Below are 25,413 nucleotides of genomic sequence, written 5' to 3'. Positions count from 1 at the left end.
AGAGCATTTGTTTTTTAGATAGTGTCAGTGGCCCCCATTTAAAAGCTGGAAAGTGTAGGAAGAAAAAGGCAAAAAATAAAAAAATATATATAAACAAAGAAAAAATTATAACTATAACTATAACAAACTAAAGTTAACTTAAAGGTGAACCACCCCTTTTAAAAAGAATAAAAATTAAAAGCAATGATAAAAAAAATAGAACTAGCATTACCTTAAGTCCGTCCTCTGGATGATTCCGCAGCACCCAACCACAGTATTCAAAAATTAAGGAAATGTTCTCCTCCCCTGAGGAAATGGAGAATAAAATTAAGTACAATGCACAGCATTTTGAGAGGTGTACTGTACATTCTTGTTTTGCATTTAGGTGCAAATAACTTAATTCTGATTTTTCTTAAATGTATAATTTCTATAGGATCACTTTAGCAAGTAATGAAACAAGAATAACATGGATACCCAGTCAGCATCTGTGTTCAGTATGGTGTGGAGCATGATCCGCTGGAGACTACTGTATATTAAATAATGGCCTTCTGACTGCAGTGAATGTAGCCTGTACCCAGAGGAAGACCCAGAAAAAGAAAAAAAAAAAAAAAACGAGGAGGCAGCCATGATGTAATTATTGGCCTGCCCTCAAATGAGAAGGACCTTTTGCCCCATTGCCCCTGTGTCCTCCTACACATGAACTAATAGTTGGTGTGGGTTATCTATAGAGCTGTCAATGTCTCAAGAGAAAGGTTTTAGGAACAGACCGAAACGTTGACCCCCTGTTTTTAATATATTTAAATAAAAGTATGGATTTTTAAATAATTTTTCAAAGGCTCCCCGTGTGCACCTTAATTTTTGAATATATATATATATATACTGTATGTCTAGTGATCTGTTTCTCTTTCAGTGCTCACTGAAATAAAGCATAATGTGTACTAATTTAACTAGTTACATATACAAGGCCTTAAAGTGTGAAACAAAGGTTAATAACTGCTTACCAAGGTGCTGCAGATACTGCACTGTCCTTTCATGGCCCTTCAGTGGCGAGTTGGCTTTTTTCGACTGATCTACTAGGACCTGCAATGCTGATTACAAAAATAAAATTTAGAAGTCCAGACTAATGATAATGAAACGGCTTTAGTAAAAAGACCAGTAAAACGTAATCTTGCAATCTTCTTTTTCAATCTATGACCTTACCCTTTTCATGCAGTCCCTTCTTTTCATAAAGGATGATGAGCTCACTGTACTTGTGTGCCTTCTTTAGGACATGTTCACTTTCCTCAACATGGCAGTGATTGTTTTCCAGCCGCAGGAGTGATGCAACGAGAGCGCCGTTAGTCTGCCCATAAAACAGAATATCTAAGTAAATCTTGCTTGTCTCTCAAATACAACAATTGAAATGCTGCATCTGTGTGTTCTTGGCACAGCACAGATGTCTTTCTGACCCTTTAAAAAGCCTGTGTCCGGGTATGGTAAATTGATGGTTAATACCAGGCACATCAGTGAGGTACTGCTTTATAGATACAGCATAACTTATGGTCTAGAGCAGTGATCCCCAACCAGTGGCTTGTGAGCAACATGGTGCTCCCCAACCCCTTGGATGTTGCTCTAACTGGCTTCAAAGCTGTTGTTTAATTTTGAATTCCTGGCTTGAAGGAAACTTTTGGTTTGCTTAAAAAACAGCTGCATTGCCAAGTAGAGCCTCCTGTGGGCTGCCAAATAGCCAATCACAGCACTTCGTTGGCATCCTCACTAACTATTTTCATGCTTATGTTACCCTTCTTACATTTGAATGTGGCTCACGGGTGAAAAAGGTTGGGGGATCCCTGGTTTAGAAAGAAGCATCTTAGAATATATCAAAATATTATCTAACTACTATGATGAGATGGAAGTTTCAGCTTCTCATGCCTGTAGGAACGGTTTGATTCCTAGTAAAACACTCTTGTATCTGTTATTTATTCATACGTCTAAGAGTATATATGGCATCAAATAAGATTTCTCACCCTAATTTACCCTCAGGCTTGGAGTCCAGGTATATCTATAAAAGCTTATTAGCACTGTCCACAAATAAAACCCAAGTATAAGGCACCCACATAGTCTGCAAACCAGAGGACTAGATTAACCAGTAAGTACCTCAACACAACTCATAAAAACCCACTCAAGATTTAGTATATAAAGGATGGAGCCACTTGCAACACTTACATGCAGGTAGCACTTTAGTAGAGTGGTGTCTATGATCTGCAGGAGCTTTTTCTTGGATTTGATGGTTGGAGTTCCTTCCATGAGAGGAGATGTGGAGGACTGGTGGTCAGAGTCATTTAACTTTTTAACCAGGTGGCTTCTTTTCTGTTTTGAAAAGCAAAGAAGTGCATACATTGTAAAGCAGATTTCATGCAACCACATAAAATTAGCACAAATTACATATCTTGGAATCTCAATCTGCCATTGGTAACTTTCTCTCTTCAAAAAGCGAAGTTTTGCCTCTACAAATGTTTTAAATGTCTTATCATGCTGCGCACCACTGACAAGTTTTTTTTTTGTTCACCATTATATCTATATATTAAAGCAGCACCTTTAGTGTTCCCATTGGCTTGCGACTATGCTGTATATGGTCACCTGCAATGCCTTTGTGCCTCTTCCTAACAAGCACATAAGAGGGTCAATGTCTCCCTAGTTCACCAGGTAATAATGCCTAAAAAAATTGAATATTCTGTAAGTATTGTAGTTCTTGAAAAATATTTTAACTTAAGAGGCAGTATACCCACTTTTTCAACATAAATTCAAAGAATCAGGCTTGTGTGAAACATAGTTTTTTGTCTATTATTTTAAGTAGGGAATATTTATGGTTGTTATTTCTTATAGTAATGAAAGCAAAAAGTCACATTATATTTCCTGTTTGTGCATGCACAATAAAAGCAAACCAGCAGTCTATTGAGAGGGTTTTTTATGCTGGCCATAAACGCAAAGATAAAGTTGTGCGAAATGAAGGTTTGTAAGTTTTTCGAAACAGGTGTGAATTGTTCCGACATTTTTTGTGCCATGGTGATTGGTCATTTAGTCGATTGGACAGGTTAAAAGATTTGTCAGCTAACGATAATATCAAAGGGTGACTGTCACTACTAGTGATGAGTGAATTTATTCGCCAGCCATGGATTTTGCCATGTGCCAATCTTTTTTGCAAAACTGCCACGACAAATTTGCTGTGAAAAAACTCCCGCACGTCTATGGCCAGCTTTAGTGGACTGGTATAATTTGTGCTCACACGAACCAGGAAGTGTGACTTTATCTTCCGTTTCAGATTTTGACAGTTAGTGAAAGAAATAAGAAATCACAAGTAAGATTACTTGTGATTATTTGTGATTAAAACAATAGGCAAACAGTATGATCAGCACAAGCCCTATTTACTGAACCAAGGTTGAAAAATAAGGGTATACTTCCCCTTTAACTGCTGGGAACGTTTTACACTTGCTCTGAAACATTAATTTACTAGTAATCACTTGACTTTTTCTGGCAAAACTATTAGAAGCCCATCTTGCTTTATGTCAGGGATTCTTGATGAACACTTAGGATCAGTCATTGTCCTACAGTCACCGCAGAATAAATTGCCCTTGAGTGGTTCATTAATATTTGCTGGAGAGCTACTTGGAATACCCAGGACTGATTCAAATATGTGAGTGTTTAAGTTCAGTGCTTTCAAAAAAACCAGAAAACACTACTAAAGCTTTTATAAAAAATAAAATGGTATCATAATAATTATGACAGTATCCCTTTAACTTTCTGCAGATTCTTCACAACGGTTTGCAATTCTGAAAATATGTGCAAGCATTTATTTTCTCAGGAGTCACAATAGATGCAGGAAATGAAAACAACATAATTTGCTTACATTCCATGTCCATGAAAGATAGAAGTTTAAAAAGTTCTGTATGCATTAAACCAATCACAATCAGACTCACCTGTGTCAAATAATCTATAAGTGCCAGGCTAGCCTTTTCCAATTCTGCCCCAGAAAGGGCAGGAACAGGGTTAGGGTACTGAAGCTGCTTCCTGTAATCAGACGGTAGCAGATCTGGGTACATTCCAATAACATGGGTAGGATCTAAAAAAAAAATAATAATAATGTAGATGTAGAGGAAGCTTCTGCTACTCTGACAAGCATCCACAGCATACTGCTAGACTTACCTGTTCCAAGCTTGGCAAAACCCTGCATGGATTCTTCAAAGCGCTTCTGGCAGAATAAATTAAAGGCATAAAGATTTTGGATGTGATGGATTTGCTGTAGCTTTTCTCCGTCTGAGTCGTCCTTCATCCTCTGATAAGGCAGGACCATTAAAGAAAGGACCATGGTTAGAAGTCCATCAAGTTAAACCCATATTTACCTGAAATGTCGGAGCCTGTTTTAAATCTAAGTTCATAATTAGTCTGCATAGAATATACATCCTTTAACGGTCACTGGATATTAATTTCTAATTAATCTCACATAGATGTACACCTACATCCATCCTAAGTAAATTATTTACTTTATCTAAATCCCCAAACTCGATTGCCCAACTGTGTCTCACCGCTAATTGCAGAGCAAGTTCAAACTGCTTGTCCTGTAACAGCTGCTGTATCTGTGCGGCAATAGACACTGGAACCAACCTCCAGACAAAGTGATTGCTGGCCACATATACAATATTGGGTCTAGGAAAAGTAAAGCAAGGAGAGAAAATGACAAGACAAAAAAAGATGAAGATGAGATGAAAACAAAAACTGCCAATTCTACTATGTTAATAAGTTATATTGATAAATACTGACAGACTGATAATAGTGAAGGATGTGTACCAGTGTCACTAATCAGTTTGGTTAAGATCACAAGGGACTTTGAAACTGTCCATAACCCAACTTCATGCCCCAGACATATAGAGCATATCAGAGGTCCCTATCTGATAAAAGAGGCCATACTCGTTTGTTCTAACATACTGGGATAGAGATTCTGATGTTCAAAGTATTTCTTAGTATAATTATTTATTCCCTTACCCTCCAGATGTAACAAAACGAGGTCTCTGTAACTCGATGCTCTGCACCAACAGGCGTGGTTCAAATGTCCGGACTTCCACATATCGGGGCAAGACGGCAATTATATATGGAGGCTGATGCTCTGTGGATAATAGGAGGAGCCAGTTACTTCTACAGTGCAGGTGTATTTGGGAAAGCAGATGGCTTCTAGTCCACAGAAATACCAAGGAAGCAAAGACCAAGCAACTCAAATAAATAAAAAAGATGTATCTATTCACAATGCTAGAAATAGATTTTTGGAAATGCCAGTGCCAGTGGTTAGATTGAGCAAATACACTTAAAATCAGTTCATACAGATGTCCCCCATCTTACACTTCCAACTACAGTTCTCTATTTGATATATTTTGCTAATCAGATTCTTATCAGAATATTGGCTCTTGCACAGGCTGCTGTAGGGCAAATTGTCAAATATTATTTGCTAGTCTGTAAATGATTAAATTAAAGTGTTTTACCAGTGAGCAGATTCTAGTTTCTTTGCAATAGTCATTGGGGATGATTCACTAACACAGGTGCTAAACTGTACCAGTGCAGTTACCTATGTCACCCAATCAGATCTTTTATATTCTATATTGTAGCAGTTTAATCAAAATTAATTTTGGTTTGGTTGCTACTGGTGAATGCCCTGGTGAAATTTTGCACCTATGTTACTAAACGAAACTCAGTAGGGCTCATATACAATCGTATGTGCTAAAGTACACCAGTGCAGTTGCCCATAGCAACCAGCCAGATTGTTGGTTTCATTTTTTAACTTTTAGTAGTCTGTTCAAAAGCTATTTGCAATTGCACCTTTGCAAATTAGCACTTGTTCTAGTAAATAAGACTCATTTTGGTAACATAAGGGTTACTATTGGCGACTGCGCTAGTAAAATAACAATTAGACTGCTACAAGTTATAAGATATAAAATATATAAGATATACAACACAGATTGTATTAAAAGTTGTCATACAAAGATGTATAGCCCTAGAACAGACTGAAGCACAAAACCTTGTAGGCCAATATTTGCTCCATGGGCCTTCAGATGGACAGCCCTGTTTTAGAAACGCGCACTATAAGACACATTTTAGGTAGTAAAACAGACTTTTTTACTCTGTTCTGAAAATTCTACATCCTGCTTGGTATAAACCCAATCAAAACAAATCCACAGTCTAATGAGAAGCAGTTTGTATAAACAAATGCCACCCTCCCCCCAACTGCAGCCGATCAGGCTGTGAGATAAGGAGCATCCCATTAGGGCAATGGCAGACCAGGAGATTAATTGCCAGCGATAAATCTCTGCTTCTGCGGGTGACTAATCTCCTGAAAATGCTTTCCCACTGGCAATAATATGATTCGCTGGTGGTAAAGTTGCTACAGGAGATTAGTCGCCCGCAGTAGCAGAGATGTATTGCTGGTGTGCCATTGCCCTTATGCAGAGGGCTTCTTAATGGAATGGTCATTTGTTTTAATTGTACTGAGGAGAACAGAAAGTAGAATGTAGCTTTTCAATTTCAGATTCTAAATTTTTCAATTTTCAATATCAGATCCTGTTTAGCACACAAAATAGCAAAACTATAGAACATTGATATTTCATAATTAAAGCAAAAGGCAAAAAGTATGTTCAGCACAAGCCATATTCATTATACTAATGTTGGAAAGGGGGAATATCACCCTTCTAAGTATTTATACACTGCTTAACACTGAATGGGCAAGGAAACATCCGATAATCTCACCCATCGCCATTGGGATGTCAGTCCAGTTCAGAGCACATTTTGGAGTACACGTCCCTTCTTCGTTCAAAACCACTGTTAAGTCATCCTGTCCCACTGCCACCTTTCCATCCTGCAGTGGTACTGCCAGTGGCTCCAGCTGCTTGCCTGTGGGGAACAGCTCTTTAATGGAGCCTTTCCCATCAACCTATAAAATACATAGGCCAGTGCAATTAGTCATTACAAGGGGTTCAAAATACCAGTCCATGGGGAGCACAAAGAAGCCTGGATTCAGAAGAGGGGTGTGTAACAATGGCCCACCAGCTACTGTAAAGTTATTTTCAATGAGCTGCCACTAATTTGCTACCACTTTTTTCTATAGGTTGCAGGTTTAGGGAAACCAAAAACGAATTCTAATTTAAGAATCAAAACTGTAATGTTTTTTTGGATTGGCGTATATAATAAAAAATTGTTCCTGACTTCTCCAATACTCTGTAATTCTGCTACAATTTTAGTAATATGTAGGACAACAAATGTGTCCACTACAAAAGTCGCCCTAATTGGTTTTCAACCTAAGCACAGCAAATATGCATTTATACCATATTTAACTCTATTCGGCCTTCAGCCTGGGGCCCACCTTTCCTATGCTTTCGTTCCCTTGCGGGGGCAGTCCATATTGTTTGGGAACCTAATGATTTAGTGTGTCATTTTCAAGATGTTTTTCAGGCAGCAGAGAAAGAGATGCTTACCCTGATTAAGTAATAATCACGTTTAAATCCCACACAGATGGAGTTCTCACACCATGCCATAGATTTGGGAACATCCGGAACACTAAAGTCACCCTGAAAGAGGAAAACAATTCAATACAAATGTCCAATACAACAATGTCCAAGTGGATAGCTAATAAATGCCTTGAGACTCAGACTTCTATTATGTTACCTACACCCTTTCTAAACAAGTGAACAGTATCTAAGATGGTAACACATATGTAGGCCAAAATGCACTAAACAACGGATCACAACAGAAGTTTCCACTTCCAACTCAAAACTTTGCTGCCCGCTTCTGATGAAGTGGCGGGATGCCACGAAACGCATCAAGCAGCCAATTTTTGAGTTATGCTGCTGTAATGTTGGAGATTTTAATGTTCTGAATAAATTGTGATTTTACTACATTTTCAAATCGGCTTCCACGATGCTCCTTCTTTTGTATCGACTCAAGATTGGATTTCACTGCATGGGATGGTGGTGGACGTGCAGCACGCTGAAGCCGTTTAAGGTCCATTAAGTGCTCCCACTTCTTGTGCGGCACTTCCAACTAGACAATGCCACAATAGGATATCCGATACATCAGGATATCTGAACTTTTGAAAAACCTTTGAATATAACCTCGATGATTAAAAAATATCATCTGTCAATACACTGTATTTATAAATATTGCATATTGTACAAAGCAAGATTTACTAATACAATTTGTTGATGGGTGCTTTAACTCAAAGCACTTACGCAAGGCTACGTGTGTGTTAACTAATTGGTCTTAACTGTTCTTTATGCAACGCCCATATATAAAACTTTACAGGGATGAATGATAATCTTCGTTACGTCATGTCTCATCAAATAGATTAAAATATGTTACATTGTCAATATTAATCTGTTGATCTGAGTTAAATTTATCTTGCTTCTTGATCTTAAACAATAAATAAAAAGTTAAAAGGGTACTAGCCACAGAAATTTAACAGAGAAAGCAACACAATACTAGGGATGCACAGAATCCAGGATTCGGCCTTTTTCAGCAGGATTCGGCCGAATCCTTCTGCCCGGCAGAACCGAATCCGAATTTGCATATGCAAATTAGGGGCGGGGAAGGAAATTGCGTGACTTTTTGTAACAAAACAAGGAAGTAAAACATTTTCCCCCTTCCCACTCCTAATTTGCATATGCAAATTAGGATTCAGTTCGGTATTCAGCCGAATCTTTCACAAAGGATTCGGGGGTTCGGCTGAATCCAAAATAGTGGATTCGGTGCATCCCTACACAATACTAATTCTAGCAATTATGTCAGGTCCTTTTCAAAGCAGACCAAATTACCTGTAGCTCATGGAAAGCGCGGTCTTTCCAGAAATATAACTGCAGTTTTCTCTTGACAGCCACACACATCTTCAGCACTTCCTCTCCAGGTCTGGACTTCTGCAGCAATAAACAACAAAAAGTTATTACGGTATAAAACATCTGCTGAAAACACTTTGCTTTTCTACAGTAATGTGTAAAGCATTTCTACATGAAATGTGCTTGTTTATAATGAGTGATGTGGAACCTGCAATTTTTTTTTTTTATCAGTACACATCATGTAAGGGTTTAGAAACATACCGTATATACTCGAGTATAAGCCGACCCGAGTATAAGCCGAGGTACCTAATTTTACCTACGAAAACTGATTGACTCTAGTATAAGCCTAGACACAACTACAGCCCTGTCTCCCAGCAGCGCACATTCTGCCAAAGCGACCCCCCCAGCGATCAACCGGACTTCTTTGCAAAGTTGATGGTGACAGAGAATTGCCAAACAGATTACTGTGTGAGATGGCAGTCACTGTTATTCTTTCATATCACCAACAGAGGGCGCTGTGTGAGATGGCAGTCACTGTTATTCTTTCATATCACCAACAGAGGGCGCTGTGTGAGATGGCAGTCACTGTTATTCTTTCATATCACCAACAGAGGGCGCTGTGTGAGATGGCAGTCACTGTTATTCTTTCATATCACCAACAGAGGGCGCTGTGTGAGATGGCAGTCACTGTTATTCTTTCATATCACCAACAGAGGGCGCTGTGTGAGATGGCAGTCACTGTTATTCTTTCATATCACCAACAGAGGGCGCTGTGTGAGATGGCAGTCACTGTTATTCTTTCATATCACCAACAGAGGGCGCTGTGTGAGATGGCAGTCACTGTTATTCTTTCATATCACCAACAGAGGGCGCTGTGTGAGATGGCAGTCACTGTTATTCTTTCATATCACCAACAGAGGGCGCTGTGTGAGATGGCAGTCACTGTTATTCTTTCATATCACCAACAGAGGGCGCTGTGTGAGATGGCAGTCACTGTTATTCTTTTCATATCACCAACAAGGGCGCTGTGTGAGATGGGCAGTCACTGTTATTCTTTCATATCACCAACAGAGGGCGCTGTGTGAGATGGCAGTCACTGTTATTCTTTCATATCACCAACAGAGGGCGCTGTGTGAGATGGCAGTCACTGTTATTCTTTCATATCACCAACAGAGGGCGCTGTGTGAGATGGCAGTCACTGTTATTCTTTCATATCACCAACAGAGGGCGCTGTGTGAGATGGCAGTCACTGTTATTCTTTCATATCACCAACAGAGGGCGCTGTGTGAGATGGCAGTCACTGTTATTCTTTCATATCACCAACAGAGGGCGCTGTGTGAGATGGCAGTCACTGTTATTCTTTCATATCACCAACAGAGGGCGCTGTGTGAGATGGCAGTCACTGTTATTCTTTCATATCACCAACAGAGGGCGCTGTGTGAGATGGCAGTCACTGTTATTCTTTCATTATCACCAACAGAGGGCGCTGTGTGAGATGGCAGTCACTGTTATTCTTTCATATCACCACAGAGGGCGCTGTGTGAGATGGCAGTCACTGTTATTCTTTCATATCACCAACAGAGGGCGCTGTGTGTGAGATGGCAGTCACTGTTATTCTTTTCATTATCACCAACAGAGGGCGCTTGTGTGAGATGGCAGTCACTGTTATTCTTTCATATCACCAACAGAGGGCGCTGTGTGAGATGGCAGTCACTGTTATTCTTTCATATCACCAACAGAGGGCGCTGTGTGAGATGGCAGTCACTGTATTCTTTCATATCACCAACAGAGGGCGCTGTGTCGAGATGGCAGTCACTGTTATTCTTTCATATCACCAACAGAGGCGCTGTGTGAGATGGCAGTCACTGTTATTCTTTCATATCACCAACAGAGGGCGCTGTGTGAGATGGCAGTCACTGTTATTCTTCATATCACCAACAGAGGGCGCCTGTGTGAGATGGCAGTCACTGTTATTCTTCATATTCACCAACAGAGGGCGCTGTGTGAGATGGCAGTCACTGTTATTCTTTCATATCACCCAACAGAGGGCGCTGTGTGAGATGGCAGACACTGTTATTCTTTCATATCACCAACAGAGGGCGCTGTGTGAGATGGCAAGACACTGTTATCTTTCATATCACCAACAGAGGGCGCTGTGTTGAGATGGCAGACACTGTTATTCTTTCATATCACCAACAGAGGGCGCTGTGTGAGAATGCAGTCACTGTTATTCTTTCATATCACCAACAGAGGGCGCTGTGTGAGATGGCAGTCACTGTTATTCTTTCATATCACCAACAGAGGGCGCTGTGTGAGATGGCAGTCACTGTTATTCTTTCATATCACCAACAGAGGGCGCTGTGTGAGATGGGCAGTCACTGTTATTCTTTCATATCACCAACAGAGGGCGCTGTGTGAGATGGCAGTCACTGTTATTCTTTCATATCACCAACAGAGGGCGCTGTGTGAGATGGCAGTCACTGTTATTCTTTCAATATCACCAACAGAGGGGCGCTGTGTGAGATGGCAGTCACTGTTATTCTTTCATATCACCAACAGAGGGCGCTGTGTGAGATGGCAGTCACTGTTATTCTTTCATATCACCAACAGAGGGCGCTGTGTGAGATGGCAGTCACTGTTATTCTTTCATATCACCAACAGAGGGCGCTGTGTGAGATGGCAGTCACTGTTATTCTTTCATATAACCAACAGAGGGCGCTGTGTGAGATGGCAGTCACTGTTATTCTTTCATATAACCAACAGAGGGCGCTGTGTGAGATGGCAGTCACTGTTATTCTTTCATATAACCAACAGAGGGCGCTGTGTGAGATGGCAGTCACTGTTATTCTTTCATATAACCAACAGAGGGCGCTGTGTGAGATGGCAGTCACTGTTATTCTTTCATATAACCAACAGAGGGCGCTGTGTGAGATGGCAGTCACTGTTATTCTTTCATATAACCAACAGAGGGCGCTGTGTGAGATGGCAGTCACTGTTATTCTTTCATATAACCAACAGAGGGCGCTGTGTGAGATGGCAGTCACTGTTATTCTTTCATATAACCAACAGAGGGCGCTGTGTGAGATGGCAGTCACTGTTATTCTTCATATAACCAACAGAGGGCGCTGTGTGAGATGGCAGTCACTGTTATTCTTTCATATAACCAACAGAGGGCGCTGTGTGAGATGGCAGTCACTGTTATTCTTTCATATCACCAACAGAGGGCGCTGTGTGAGATGGCAGTCACTGTTATTCTTTCATATCACCAACAGAGGGCGCTGTGTGAGATGGCAGTCACTGTTATTCTTTCATATCACAACAGAGGGCGCTGTGTGAGATGGCAGTCACTGTTATTCTTTCATATCACCAACAGAGGGCGCTGTGTGAGATGGCCAGTCACTGTTATTCTTTCATATCACCAACAGAGGGCGCTGTGTGAGATGGCAGTCACTGTTTATTCTTTCATATCACCAACAGAGGGCGCTGTGTGAGATGGCAGTCACTGTTATTCTTTCATATCACCCAGAGGGCGCTGTGTGAGATGGCAGTCACTGTTATTCTTTCATATAACCAACAGAGGGCGCTGTGTGAGATGGCAGTCACTGTTATTCTTTCATATCACCAACAGAGGGCGCTGTGTGAGATGGCAGTCACTGTTATTCTTTCATATCACCAACAGAGGGCGCTGTGTGAGATGGCAGTCACTGTTATTCTTTCATATCACCAACAGAGGGCGCTGTGTGATATGGCAGTCACTGTTATTCTTTCATATCACCAACAGAGGGCGCTGTGTGATATGGCAGTCACTGTTATTCTTTCATATCACCAACAGAGGGCGCTGTGTGATATGGCAGTCACTGTTATTTCTTTCATATCACCAACAGAGGGCGCTGTGTGATATGGCAGTCACTGTTATTCTTTCATATCACCAACAGAGGGGCGCTGTGTGATATGGCAGTCACTGTTATTCTTTCATATCACCAACAGAGGGCGCTGTGTGATATGGCAGTCACTGTTATTCTTTCATATAACCAACAGAGGGCGCTGTGTGATATGGCAGTCACTGTTATTCTTTCATATAACCAACAGAGGGCGCTGTGTGATATGGCAGTCACTGTTATTCTTTCATATAACCAACAGAGGGCGCTGTGTGATATGGCAGACACTTATTCTTTCATATAACCAACAGAGGGCGCTGTGTGATATGGCAGACACTGTTATTCTTTCATATAACCAACAGAGGGCGCTGTGTGATATGGCAGTCACTGTTATTCTTTCATATAACCAACAGAGGGCGCTGTGTGATATGGCAGTCACTGTTATTCTTTCATATAACCAACAGAGGGCGCTGTGTGATATGGCAGTCACTGTTATTCTTTCATATAACCAACAGAGGGCGCTGTGTGATATGGCAGTCACTGTTATTCTTTCATATAACCAACAGAGGGCGCTGTGTGATATGGCAGCCACTGTTATTCTTTCATATAACCAACAGAGGGCGCTGTGTGATATGGCAGTCACTGTTATTCTTTCATATAACCAACAGAGGGCGCTGTGTGATATGGCAGTCACTGTTATTCTTTCATATAACCAACAGAGGGCGCTGTGTGATATGGCAGTCACTGTTATTCTTTCATATAACCAACAGAGGGCGCTGTGTGATATTGCAGTCACTGTTATTCTTTCATATAACCAACAGAGGGTGCACTGTTATTCTTTCATATAACCAACAGATGGCACTGTGTGATATTGCAGTCACTGTTATTCTTTCATATAACCAACAGAGGGCGCTGTGTGATATTGCAGTCACTGTTATTCTTTCATATAACCAACAGAGGGCACACTGTTATTCTTTCATATACTCTCCCCAAGTGAACTGTTGGTATAGGAATGATTAAAAGTGACTGCAATCTCAGCTACTGCCCGCTGACCCGAGTATAAACCGAGGTAGACTTTTTCAGCACATTTTGGATGCTGAAAAACTCGGTTTATACTAGAGTATATACGGTATTTGTGAATGCTAAAAAAATAAAAAAAATATTAAGAATAGTGTATATTTTAACTGTGGTTTCCTCATGCAATGTTTCATAAAATTCTAAGATATTACAGTAGTGTTAAAGATACAGTGTAATGTCTGGGTAAACTGGCTGCCTGAATAGATCTATTTACTATAGGCCTTGAAGACCACAGTGGATTGAAGTCTCTACTATGCCTCTACTATCTATAAGAGCAGCCACACTACTGCCTACCTTCTGTTTAGTGTAGCAAGCTGTCTGAACTGAAACAATGTTTGGCCAACGCTAACCGCAAAATTTACTCCTCTGGAGGCTACTCATCAGGGCCCACCCTCTACATACAAAAAAAGTTCATATTAAGACTTTGATTTCTGAAAAAATATATAATTTGGCCATAAAGGAAGAGCACTGCCCTCGGTACTATAAAAGTTTCCATACTGAGATATATAGTTTAATTTCTTATTCAGATAGCATCAGTGCACAGTCCAAAATGTCTTACCTGGAGGTGACAAGACAACAGAGAAGCTCCCTTTGCCTTTGAAATTGTGGTAATTAACTGGAAGGTTAACAAGTCGTGCACACAAACATTATTATCTAATAAGAAATAAATAAAATAAAAGTTATGGAGGCAGAGAACTACAACAATTGTTGCATGTCAAATGGAATAGAGTCATAGCCAATAGAAATCATTCTGCCGTCTGATACGTCTACACTCTACATAAACATAAAGAGGTCTATACTGACAAACGGATGACCATTCGGACTGGAGTAAAGGAGGATTCACCACAAGTATAGGCTATTGCCCTATGCTATTCCTGCCAATGGACTGGGAAGAGTAATTTGATGGCTGTTTTTTTTACATGCTTGATGCCTTTCTTGTGAGAAAATGAATATGCAATTTCCCAAAGGCAAAACAAATCTTTAATACCCTTTTCCTTGGTCAGGGAGGTATCACCATTTTAGGTCAAGAAAGGCAGGTGTGTGTCTTCTTCCAATTCACATATAGTGGATTGTGCAATAGGTGGAAATAAGGAGATTTTGTGTACTTACCATTAAATCTCTTTCTCTTCAGTCGCTTGGGGGACACCACAATATAAAGTAAAACTAGCACCTCCCCTGCCAGCTATACCCCCCAGCAGGATGAGTTGCCGTTCAGTTTGTACCAAAGTCATCAACGTTAAACATTAAAACTCTTAACTGAACATCAGCATGAGTAATTATTAGACCAAGTCTGAGTTGTCGTTGGCAGATCCTATTCAGGGAGGGATGTCCTGTGTTTCCCGAGCGACTGAAGAGAAAGAGATTTAACGGGGAGTACACAAAATTACCTTTTCTCCAGTGTCGGCTTGGGGGGGACACAGGAACAGTGGGGACGTACCAAAGCTGTTCCTTAAGATAGGGTGGGAAGGATAGGCTTACGAGGAATTTGCCACCGCAGCCTGAAGGACCTTCCTGCCGAAGTGTGTCAGAGGCCGCAAATGAATGGATCGATGTCCATGTCACTGCCTTACACAGCTGTTCAGCTGAGGCTTGGTTTCGGAAAGCCCAGGATGTGCTCATCCCTCTGGTCCAATGTGCCTTGATGCCCAGCGGCGGCGTCTTCCCCTGTGCTGTGTAGGCTCTTTGGATGGTTTGCTTTATCCAGCGGGAGATAGTAGCTTTGGAGGCTTGTGTGCACCGCCGTGGACCAGAAGGTAAGATGAACAAGGAGTCTGTTTTCCTTAACTCGTGAACTTTTTTCAGGTAAAACTTGAGGGCCCTGACCGGATCAAGGGTGTGAAGTGCTGCCTCCTTTGGATTGGATGGAGACGGGCAGAAGGTGGGGATGGAAATCTCCTGGTTCAGGTGAAAGGATGAGACCACCTTCGGAAGAAAGAGGGGCAATGTATGAAGAACCGCCCTATCCTGGTGAAAGACTAGAAAAGGGTCTCTGCATGATAGTGCGCTGAGCTCAGATACTCTCCTTGCAGAAGCAATTGCCATTAAAAAGGAAGTCTTCCAGGTTAGCCACTGTAGGGGAATTGATGCTAATGGTTCAAATGGTGGCTCTTGCAAGGCCCGTAGTACCAAGGAGAGATCCCATGTGGGTGAGGGTACTCAGATTGGTGGAGCCAGATGAGCTACTCCTTGTAGAAAGATTTTAACGTCCCGCAGGAGAGCTAATCTCGTTTGGAATAAGACTGAAAGAGCGGAAATTTGGTATTTAAGAGAGCCAAGGGATAAAACCAGATAGGCCGTCTTCTAGGAGAGTAGGAATGGAGAGGTGATCAGCATCTAGCCTTCTCTGGACGCACCATTGTCTGTAAGTCTTCCAGACTCTGTGGTAGGTTCTGGCACATACCGGTTTTCAAGCTGCTCTCATAATTCTCACTACAGCGTCTGAAAACCCTTTTCGCTTCAAAATCATGCTTTCAAATGCCACGCTGTCAAAGAGAGGCTCGACGGATTTGGATGGAGGATTGGCCCCTGTGAGAGGAGATCTGAAAGAGGAGGCAGAACCCAAGGTTCGTCTATTGATAAGTTCAGTAGGTCCGAGAACCATGTTCTTCGTGGCCATCTTGGTGCGATAAGTACGAGAGTTGACTTTTCCCCTCGCAGTCTTCTCAACATTCTTGGAATCAGAGGAAGTGGGGGAAAGGTGTAGGCCAGACGGAAGTTCCATTCCGAAGTTAGGGTGTCGACTCCCTTTGCTTGAGGATCTCGGTACCTGGCGAAGACGTTGAAGACTTTTTGATTCTGCCGAGTTGCCATGAGGTCCACCTCTGGCCCTCCCCATCTCTCTGTTATGTTGTTGAAGATCTTGTCTTTTAGCGACCATTTGCCGGGATCTAGCGACTGCCATCTTAGAAAATCTGCTTCTCAGTTTTAAATTACTGGAATGTAGATGGCTGACAGCAGAGTCTGATTGTTTTCCGCCCAATGAAAGATCATCTTCACTTCGTTTAGAGCCCCTCTGCTTCTTGTGCCTCCCTGGTGATTTATGTAGGCTACTGCCGTTGAGCTGTCCGATTGGATCTTCACGGCTTGTCGTGTCAACTCCCGTTGACAGTGGATTAGGCCCAACCGAATTGTTCGAATCTCTAGGAGGTTGATGGACAGCCTGCTCTCCTCCCTTGACCAAAGGCCTTGAGCTGTTCTGCCCTCCAGGACCGCTCCCCAGCCTGACAGACTTGCGTCCGTTGAGAGGACGCGCCACCTTGGGCTTCCGAGTGGTCTTCAGTTGGTGAGATTGTCGATTTTCAACCACCAGGCTAGGGATAACCGAGTCCTTTTGTAAATTCGGATCATCTGAAGGAGAGATTTCTTCTTCCAAGATGATAGGCTGTTCCGTTGTAGCTCTCTGAGGTGGAACTGTGCGAGAGGTACTGCTTCCATTGTTGACACCATGACCCCTAGGACCCTCATGCAGAATCTGGCAGTATGAGCTGGTTTCGCAAGCAGAGCTTTGACTAATGCTTGTAGGTTCATGATCTTCTGTTGAGGGAGAGAAACCTGAGCCAGTATGTCGAATTTCATCCCGAGAAAAACTGCTGACTGGCTGGGAATTAGGGAAGACTTGTTCCTGTTGAGGCACCAACCCAAGTCTTGCAGTATCTTCGTTGTTAACTGAAGTGCTTGTTGGGTATCCAGAGCTGACGGTGCTTTTACTAGGATATCGTCCAGATATGGGGTGATGGAGATTCCCCTGTTTCGGATTACTTCTGTTGCTGCTGCCATGATCTTTGTGAAGACCCAGGGATGTTAGGCCGAAGGGCAGTGCTGTGAATTAGTAGTGCAACGGGCTCGAGGTTGCTGTAGAAGAGTGCTCTTGCCACCCGTCGCAGCAACCGTTAAGGCTGATGCCCTGCTAATCACTTGTATTGTGTCTAGGATGCCTCGCATTTATAATCATTCGCTTCCTTGATCTGAGAAGCCCACAATGCGAGTTCGATACTGGTGTCCCTGATTGAATAGCCTCAAGAAGAGAGTCTGACCAATATTGGATAGCTCTGCTGACCCAAGCAGTGGCAAGAGCCGGTCTAAGAGCCGTGCCTGCAGCCGAGAAGGCTGAGCGCAGTAGGCCTTCCATCTTCTTATCCATGATGTCCTTAAAGGACGATGCATCCGGAACTGATAGTGCAGTAGTTTTGTAAAGTCGGGAAACGGGGGCATCAGCTGAGGGAGGTGATGTCCACTTATCCACAGAATCGGCATTAAAGGGATAGTTCTTTAAGAAACTATTGTTAATTTGAAAACGTCTTTCTGGTTTGTCCCATTCTTGTTGGATAATTTGATCCAGTTGAGAGTGAGAAGGGAACACTGGTGACACCTTGCTGTGTCTTTAAAATAAGGATGTAGACTGTCCTGAAGCAGCCTCCAGCTCTTGAAGATTGAAGGGGGTTAGCACTGACAGAATCAGAGCGTAAATTGTTTTGGAGGAGTGTGAGGGAGACTCCTGGTCACTTTGAGATACCTGTAATTCAGAGAGGACTGGATCAGGAATATAGGAAGAGTTGTAACGGTCGTTGTCATCACTCTCATCCTCTGAGGGGGAGAGAGGTGCCCTCCATTTGTGAGTTCTGGGTTTAGGGCTCTCTAGACAAGAGAGCAGTTTGTCCAGAGATTGGGTCAATCTGGGGATTCCCGTAACTAACTGCGATGCCCACTGGGGAATGTCCTGTGAAAAAGGAGATGGATCAGTGGAAGGAGCCCTTGGTTTTTCCTGGGGATTTTGAGCTCCCTGGGGATGTGCAGTTTCTGGGATATAAGAAACACTAGCTTTGGGATTGCAATTTGTCACACGCTAGGTATGTAACAGAAGTGGCCCCCCTGGAAAAAAGCTTGTCCGTAGCCCCCTCAGACATGGTAAGCATTACCTGTAAGCCTTATGGCTTGATGATAGAAAGGATTGTTTCTGTTCCCAAGCGCTGCTGAGAAATCTGCTTGCAGGGGGAAGTATAGGAGGCAGTGAGCGGCAGTAGTAGTTTAATGTCTGCTTGGGCAGTGGTACCGGCTGTCCCGCTGTTCTAGAGCAGAATGGCGCTTGTACTGGTGAGCGCAACTCTTTTGGCGCCAATGCGGCTGTGAGAGGTGTGCGCGCGCAGGAAGATCAGGGACCCGCAAGTGTCGGGTAAGCGCGCACAGACGGATAGTGAAAGAATTAATTGTCGGTCTTTTTGTCTCCGCTCACTGCCCCTGCGGGGAATAAAACATACTCCATTAACCCCGGAGACAATCCTGCTTGGGAGCTGACCCCATAATACCATCTACTCAGTGTAGAGGTGCTGGATCGCTCCTATTAATAATCAAGTAAAATAAAAAAAAGTGGAAGATTTTCTGTCCTACCCCTTGAGGACACAACAAAAAACTGAACGGCAACTCCTCCTGCTGGGGGGTATAGCTGGCAGGGGAGCTAGTTGTACTTTTTATTGTTGTGTCCTGCCCCAGTGGTACCAGCTATACCCCACTATTCCTGTGTCCCCCAAGCCGACGCTGGAGAATTATTGTTATCCAGCCACACTTACTACGCTACTGCATGTACTAAGCTGAGAAATAGTTAACCCGGGTCTATGCATTAATGTGTGTAAAAACACTTCAACATAAATCAGACTTTGTTGATTAAAGGAAGAATGGAGGAGCCTCCTTCAATCTATAGAATGAAGATTCACATATGACTTGTTCTGATCATTTTTAACCTAGGTTTCAGTTTCACAATGTAGCTTCCACTTACCAAGAAGACTGACCAGGATCTTAAACTGAGGAACAACATGAATCTGTAATGAAAGGAAATCAGGATTATATGGTGTGTAACGGACAAACTCCAAGACACGTTACATTTAAGTGCAGTCCTCTTCACCTGCTGTATTTTCTTGGCAAAGTTCTTGTTTGATTTCTCCAAAGTTACTTCAAACTGGTTGCAGCCTGATAGGAAGAAATATAAAAATATTAATAGACAGGGATGTGTGGTGTAAAGCATCAACCCCTAAGGTGGAAAACGTTAAAAAGAAAGCAAAACAAGTAACTTTATCCAGAAAACTATTTTATATTATTTGTATACACATTTTTTGTGAAGGGTATTGGCAAAGAAGAAGGTATCATGAGCAAAAGATTTTGTGTAATGCAATATTATTTTTTTGAACAAACAAAGTCTCTGAAACACAGATATTTTTCTTGCCCAGCTGAGTGAGTTTGGACTTTAATTATGACCAAAAGAAAACCAAGCTGTTATTTTTAGGCCAAATATTTTCATTTTATAGGTGACAGCGATTGTGCCTGTTTTAAAAAGTGTGTATAAAAGTGGATGAGAGCAGTCACAGTGGAAAAGAGCAATCATTTCTGTAGACTTCACACACACAGCATTGTAACTGTGCAACAGATTAATGGTGACCATTACAATTATGATCTTTCCTTTGACCATTGAGCTAAATCATCATATACTTCATCATATACTAGAATTTTCCATCGACAAGATGACCAATATCCAAGTCTTTTGCCTATAACGGCCACCTTGTCTCCCACCTTACACACACTGAATATCTTAGGAAATGTTGTTGTGTACGATTATATCTGTGTGTGTGTATGGCCACCTTAAATTGCAATATGCTGCCTTTGAAAACCTCTGAGAAATGCAGGATTGGGTATCTTTTGGTCAAAACAGTTCACACACTGCTGACAAATATTTCTATATAGGCAAAAGAAAATTGTATCCAAAATAATTAAGGATTAGCTATGTCCTTAGTCAACCCTGGAGACTGGAAAGAGGTTAAACAAAACTCTACAATACTAGAAAAACAGAAGACATAGGGGCAAATTCACTAAGGCGCGAAGCGCCGAACGCTAGCGTTAATTCGCTAGCGTTTGGCATTTTTGCTACTGCGCAAATTCACTAACGAACGCTGGCGTAGTTTCGCTAGTGTTACTTCGCAACCTTACGCCAGGCGAATCTTCGCTAGCGACGAAACTACGCAAATTCACTAACTTGCGCAGTGTAGTGAACGCTACCTTTTACGCTAGACTTCCTTCGCCACCTCAGACCTTGCGAAGCGCAATAGAGTAGATAGGGATTGTTTAAAAAAAAGTCAAAATTTTTTCTAAGTCCCAAAAAACGCTGGCGTGTTTTCTACAGGATGGCTGATAGGCTGAAAAAGATCGAAAAATTTTTGGGGCTCCCCTTCCTCCCCCCTACATTTCCTGACTCATGGCAACTTACCTAGACAGTGGGCACATGTGTAGGGCAAAATAAATTTTTTATTTGCAGATTTGAAGGTTTTCTAGGCATTTGTAGTGCAGATACGTGTTCCTCCATTGAAATTTGAATTTCGCGCCGTATGCAAATTAGCCTTCGCTAGCGCAACTTCGCTTTATATAGCGAAACAACGCTAGCGCAACTCCGCAACCTTACGCTACCCCTGTGCGCAACTTCGGATTTTAGTGAATTTGCGAAGCGCTGGCGAAACTACGCCTGGCGAAGTGCGGCGAAGTTGCGCCTGGCGCAACTTTGCATCTTAGTGAATTTGCCCCATAGTCTGTTATACAAGGGCTATCCAGTTAAAGATCCACGTGTCTGTTCATGGCATTTGCTGTTGTCTCTTTGTGAAGAAAACTCACCCTGCTCCTTCTTGACCCTGTATAGAAGCAGGTGTCCTTGTTTTGTTCCAACAAGAAGCCATTCTTCTACAAAAAAGAAATTGAAACTAAACAGGAGAACCTCAGTAGTGCTTTATGAAAGATAAGAAAGTATTGGCTACAGTTTAGACTACTAATAATAAGGCAAACATCATGCTATATATTCCCAAATCTCGCCTTGTTGTAACCATGAAACTATAAAATAGTTGTGACTGGTCCAAGATAATAGTCAGCAGTATGTTGCCGTGTGGTTAAATGCATATAAAGCCCATCATCAGATGGAAAGTGCATTTAAGCCCCATATTACCAGGTAGCTCCATATTACCAGGTAACCTAATAAGCACACATACAAGCCAAGTTGTGATACGACTGCGTTTACAAATAAGGTATTGGACCTGTTATCCAGAATGCTCGGAAGCAGCCGTAATTTGAATCTCAATACCTTAAGTCTACTAAGGAATAATTTAAACATTAATTCAATCCAATAGGTTTGTTTTTTTTGTATGGATGATTCATATCTTAGTTAGGATCAAGAACAAGGTACTGTTTTATTATTACAGAGAAAACGGATAATTATTTGATTTTTTTTAATTAAAATAATAGATTGTCATGAACATCCCTCTAATTTGAATCAACATTGATACGTTTCCAGTAGTGTCAGTAGCCAAAATTGATACAAAAACATTACAATATTGCCCCTTGCAACTGTTGTATTTGGATGAAATAATTTCGTGACAGAACGGTGTTACTATATGGTGCCTAAACCATTTTCTATGGTGCTGTAGCAGTGGCATCATTAGACGTTTCTGGACCCCCACAAAAAATTCATTTTAGGGCCAAAAGGTGACCTGTTGTCTATTAACATTGAAAGGGCACGCTATAGTCCAGAGTCCCCTAAAGCCAAAGGGTACAGGCATTGCCGCCATCAGGGGGGCACAGCGGGTACAGCTGTACTGGGCCGGGGGGGGGTTTAAGCTTGAAGGGGCCATGCTACACTTCTTGGATTTGCCGGGCCCCCTTTGCGTCGCTAGAAAGCCGTCGCTGCTACCGAAATCAGATGAGCACCTGAAAGCTGCTGAATGGAGCCAAAGAAGAGGATAATGATGATGGCCTTTAAAGGAGAATTCAACCCTAAACTTAAAAAAACTCTAACCCCCTACCCTACATAGACCCCGCTCCCTCCCAGCCTAAGTGTTATCCCGGGCAAATGCCCGAAACATTTTACTTACCCCTCGGTGCAGATTCAGGCATCGGAGTTCACAGGTGACATCTTCTTCTCTTCAGAATGAGACCGGCATGATGGCGCATGCGCAGTTGGAGCAATTTTTCTGTTTCACAACAACTGCCCATGCGTCGGAACTCACGAAAATTGCAGAAGCGCCGGTCTCATTACGAAGACTACAGAATGGGCTGTAGATGGCAGCCGTGAACTCTGATGCCTGAATCTGCACCAAGGGGTAAGTAAAACGTTAGGGGCATTTGCCCAGGGTAACACTTTTTTTAAAAATTGATGTTACTGATCCTTTAACTTGTGGGGGGGGGGGCCTAGGCCACCAATATTTGTTTTTTGAATTAATGTTTTTTTTACCTATAGGGGGGCCTGGCCAACAATGTTTTTTTTGGCTTTAGGGGGCCCCGGTTTTTTATAACTTGTGGGGGCCTGGCCACCAATGGTATTTACCTTGTGGAAGGGGGGCCTGGCCACAAATGATTTTTAAACTTGTAGAGAGGCACTGACAATTAATGGCTTTTTATAACTTTTGGGGGGGGGGTTACTGTTTTAGCTCTGATGAATGTGTGGCCTTTTTACTGTGGGGTTGGTGGGATCTGGAGTGGGTATTTGGGGCAGACTGGGGACCCAGAAAATGTCGTACTGGGCCCCGTCAGCACCATTCCTGTGTATATTGCCGCCTGAGGTGCTCCATTAATAATGCACCCCCAGCCGGAATCCATTTCTGGGGGGGGGGGGACGCTAGTGCGGAGAGTGCAGTTGCGCTCTCTCGCCTTAGTAAAGTCGAATTTCCGGTTTAAAAAACGGAAATTCGGCTGTTAAAGGCACCTGGAGCAGCTTTTTGGCGCCCCTGGAAACCTAGCTGGCGAGCGCCTCAACTCGCCTCATTGGCCGATCGCCCCTGGGCCCCGTGATTTCTGATTTCGACCCTGGGTACAGGTTACTGATATGGAGGGACGCAGAAGAAATGCTGTGTTTTCACACAAAATTCTTTGCGCTCACCACAATTTGTTGTTTTTGCTGACCGTACCATTTGTATAGACTCACGCACACACACTTCAGAGGGAACATGGCCTGGAACACCAAGATTGTAACTAAAACTTCCTCATAGGTTGTCACATGATTCATGAGGGAACAGTCGTTGCTTGTTGTACAGACGGTTATCTGCCTCATTTGAGAGACTTTGCGGTGCACATTGTGCAGGTTAGGGGCACAGCTTACAGGACACTGATTATTGAATTCAAATGTTTTGCTGACAGGACTAGCAATAAAATGAGCTCTTGTAGCCCTACATCTCTCATCTCTGTTTATAAGACATCAGCTGACTCCAAAGCCTCAATGCACAGGAGGGTCTTGCGTGAAACCCCAGACACACATCCCTTGTTTACAGAATGAACCAATAGTAAGGCTGTGTGACAGCTACAGGCCAATAACAATGGCTGCTCCCCGTGCCCCTCTCTGCTTACCCCAGGCTGCCAGACACTCAATTTGCAGGGGAAGTTTCTCCAGTATGAGGACAGGCTCAAACGCGTCGTGCATGGTGGCTGCGGCCTACAAGCCCTCCGCCAGACTTCAGTGTTTTTTCCTATAGCACCGGCCCGGAGCCGGTGCCAAGCGCCCGTAAACGATGGCTGTGATGAAGCTGCTGCCGACAGAACTGACTTCCCAGGCAGCTCACAGGCCTTTAGATGCTTCTTCCTGGAAGCAGGCCCCTCCCCGACTGCCTTGCTCTCAATCCCGCCCAGAGGGAGAGGCTGTACACACATCAAAGCAAAAGGATGCTATTTATTACTGCTAATAGTAGGTATGTGGAGAAGTGCAAAGTTAGGGATTATCTGCAAATTCCACGATCAGCAAACTCAATTTCATGCTGTGTGGCACTATGTACTACAGGAGTTTTCATGAGCAGTATGAAATTGGCAGACGATCCCTAACTCTGCAATCTCGCCCTGCCCCATTGTTTTTCAGCCAATGACAGCTTCTCCCTTCCTTACATCACTCAGCAGGCTCCACCCCACCCCCTGTGAGCACATTGTTCCTATTTGGGCTCCTTTCTCTGTTGCAGAAACTGAGCTGAGTGACTGGAGCTTGCAGAGAAGCAGTACAGGAGAGAGACAAAGCAGTGCTATGTATGTTGTGCTTGCCTACCTATGACTGTTTGATAACCGATTATCTTTTTTAACTTGTAGGAGGCCCTGATAACCAAAGTTTTTTAAAAAAAACTTTTTATGGGGGCCCCTGGCACCAATAGGTTTTTCGTATTAGTAGGGGGGCGCTGGCCACCAATGTTTTTTAAAAAAAACTTTTTATGGGGGCCCCTGGCACCAATAGTTTTTTTATTAATTTATAGGGGGGCCATGACCACCAATGATTATTTTTAACTTGTATGGGGCCCTGGCCACTAATGTTTTTTAAAAAACTTATGTGGGACCCCTGCTACTAATTTTTTTTGTTTTTGAAATTATAAGGGGGCCCTGACCACCAATGGCTTTTTATAACTTGTAAGTGAGTAAGTTTACCATCTTTTGGTGTCTTTGTGGACTTTTTACAGTGGTGTGGGCGGGATCTGGGGTGGGGCTTGGGGGCGGGATCTGGGGTGGGCGGGACCAGGGGGCCCATTACATTTTGCTGTACAGGGCCCTGTGATTTCTGATGGCGGCGCTAATAGTACATATATAGTACTGCTAATAGTACATATAGTACTGCTAATAGTTCATATAATACTGCTAATAGTACA

General features: G+C 42.7%; 1 protein-coding gene across 1 annotated transcript in view; it reads right to left on the bottom strand.

The window, feature by feature from the left end:
* Positions 1-24,457, bottom strand: part of vps39.L (VPS39 HOPS complex subunit L homeolog) — a 34,904-nt gene extending 10,447 nt beyond the window's left edge. Inside the window, exons 1-16 of the mRNA XM_041573362.1 lie at positions 24,143-24,457; positions 21,428-21,493; positions 19,677-19,741; positions 19,551-19,593; positions 14,340-14,434; positions 8,808-8,906; positions 7,473-7,565; positions 6,748-6,931; positions 4,999-5,119; positions 4,542-4,662; positions 4,162-4,291; positions 3,936-4,078; positions 2,185-2,328; positions 1,180-1,321; positions 981-1,067; positions 212-285 (exon numbers count right to left, since the gene is read on the bottom strand). Of these exons, the coding sequence (XP_041429296.1) occupies positions 212-285; positions 981-1,067; positions 1,180-1,321; positions 2,185-2,328; positions 3,936-4,078; positions 4,162-4,291; positions 4,542-4,662; positions 4,999-5,119; positions 6,748-6,931; positions 7,473-7,565; positions 8,808-8,906; positions 14,340-14,434; positions 19,551-19,593; positions 19,677-19,741; positions 21,428-21,493; positions 24,143-24,215 (1,680 nt within the window). The 5' untranslated portion in view covers positions 24,216-24,457. The remainder of the gene's footprint in view (positions 1-211; positions 286-980; positions 1,068-1,179; positions 1,322-2,184; positions 2,329-3,935; positions 4,079-4,161; positions 4,292-4,541; positions 4,663-4,998; positions 5,120-6,747; positions 6,932-7,472; positions 7,566-8,807; positions 8,907-14,339; positions 14,435-19,550; positions 19,594-19,676; positions 19,742-21,427; positions 21,494-24,142) is intronic.
* Between the last annotated feature and the right edge of the window lie 956 nt (positions 24,458-25,413).

The sequence above is a fragment of the Xenopus laevis genome, chromosome 8L (assembly GCF_017654675.1).
Source record: "Xenopus laevis strain J_2021 chromosome 8L, Xenopus_laevis_v10.1, whole genome shotgun sequence".
Classification (NCBI taxonomy): Eukaryota; Metazoa; Chordata; class Amphibia; order Anura; family Pipidae; genus Xenopus; species Xenopus laevis.
Note: the sequence above shows the minus strand (reverse complement) of the source record. Positions and strands in the feature narration are given on the sequence as shown.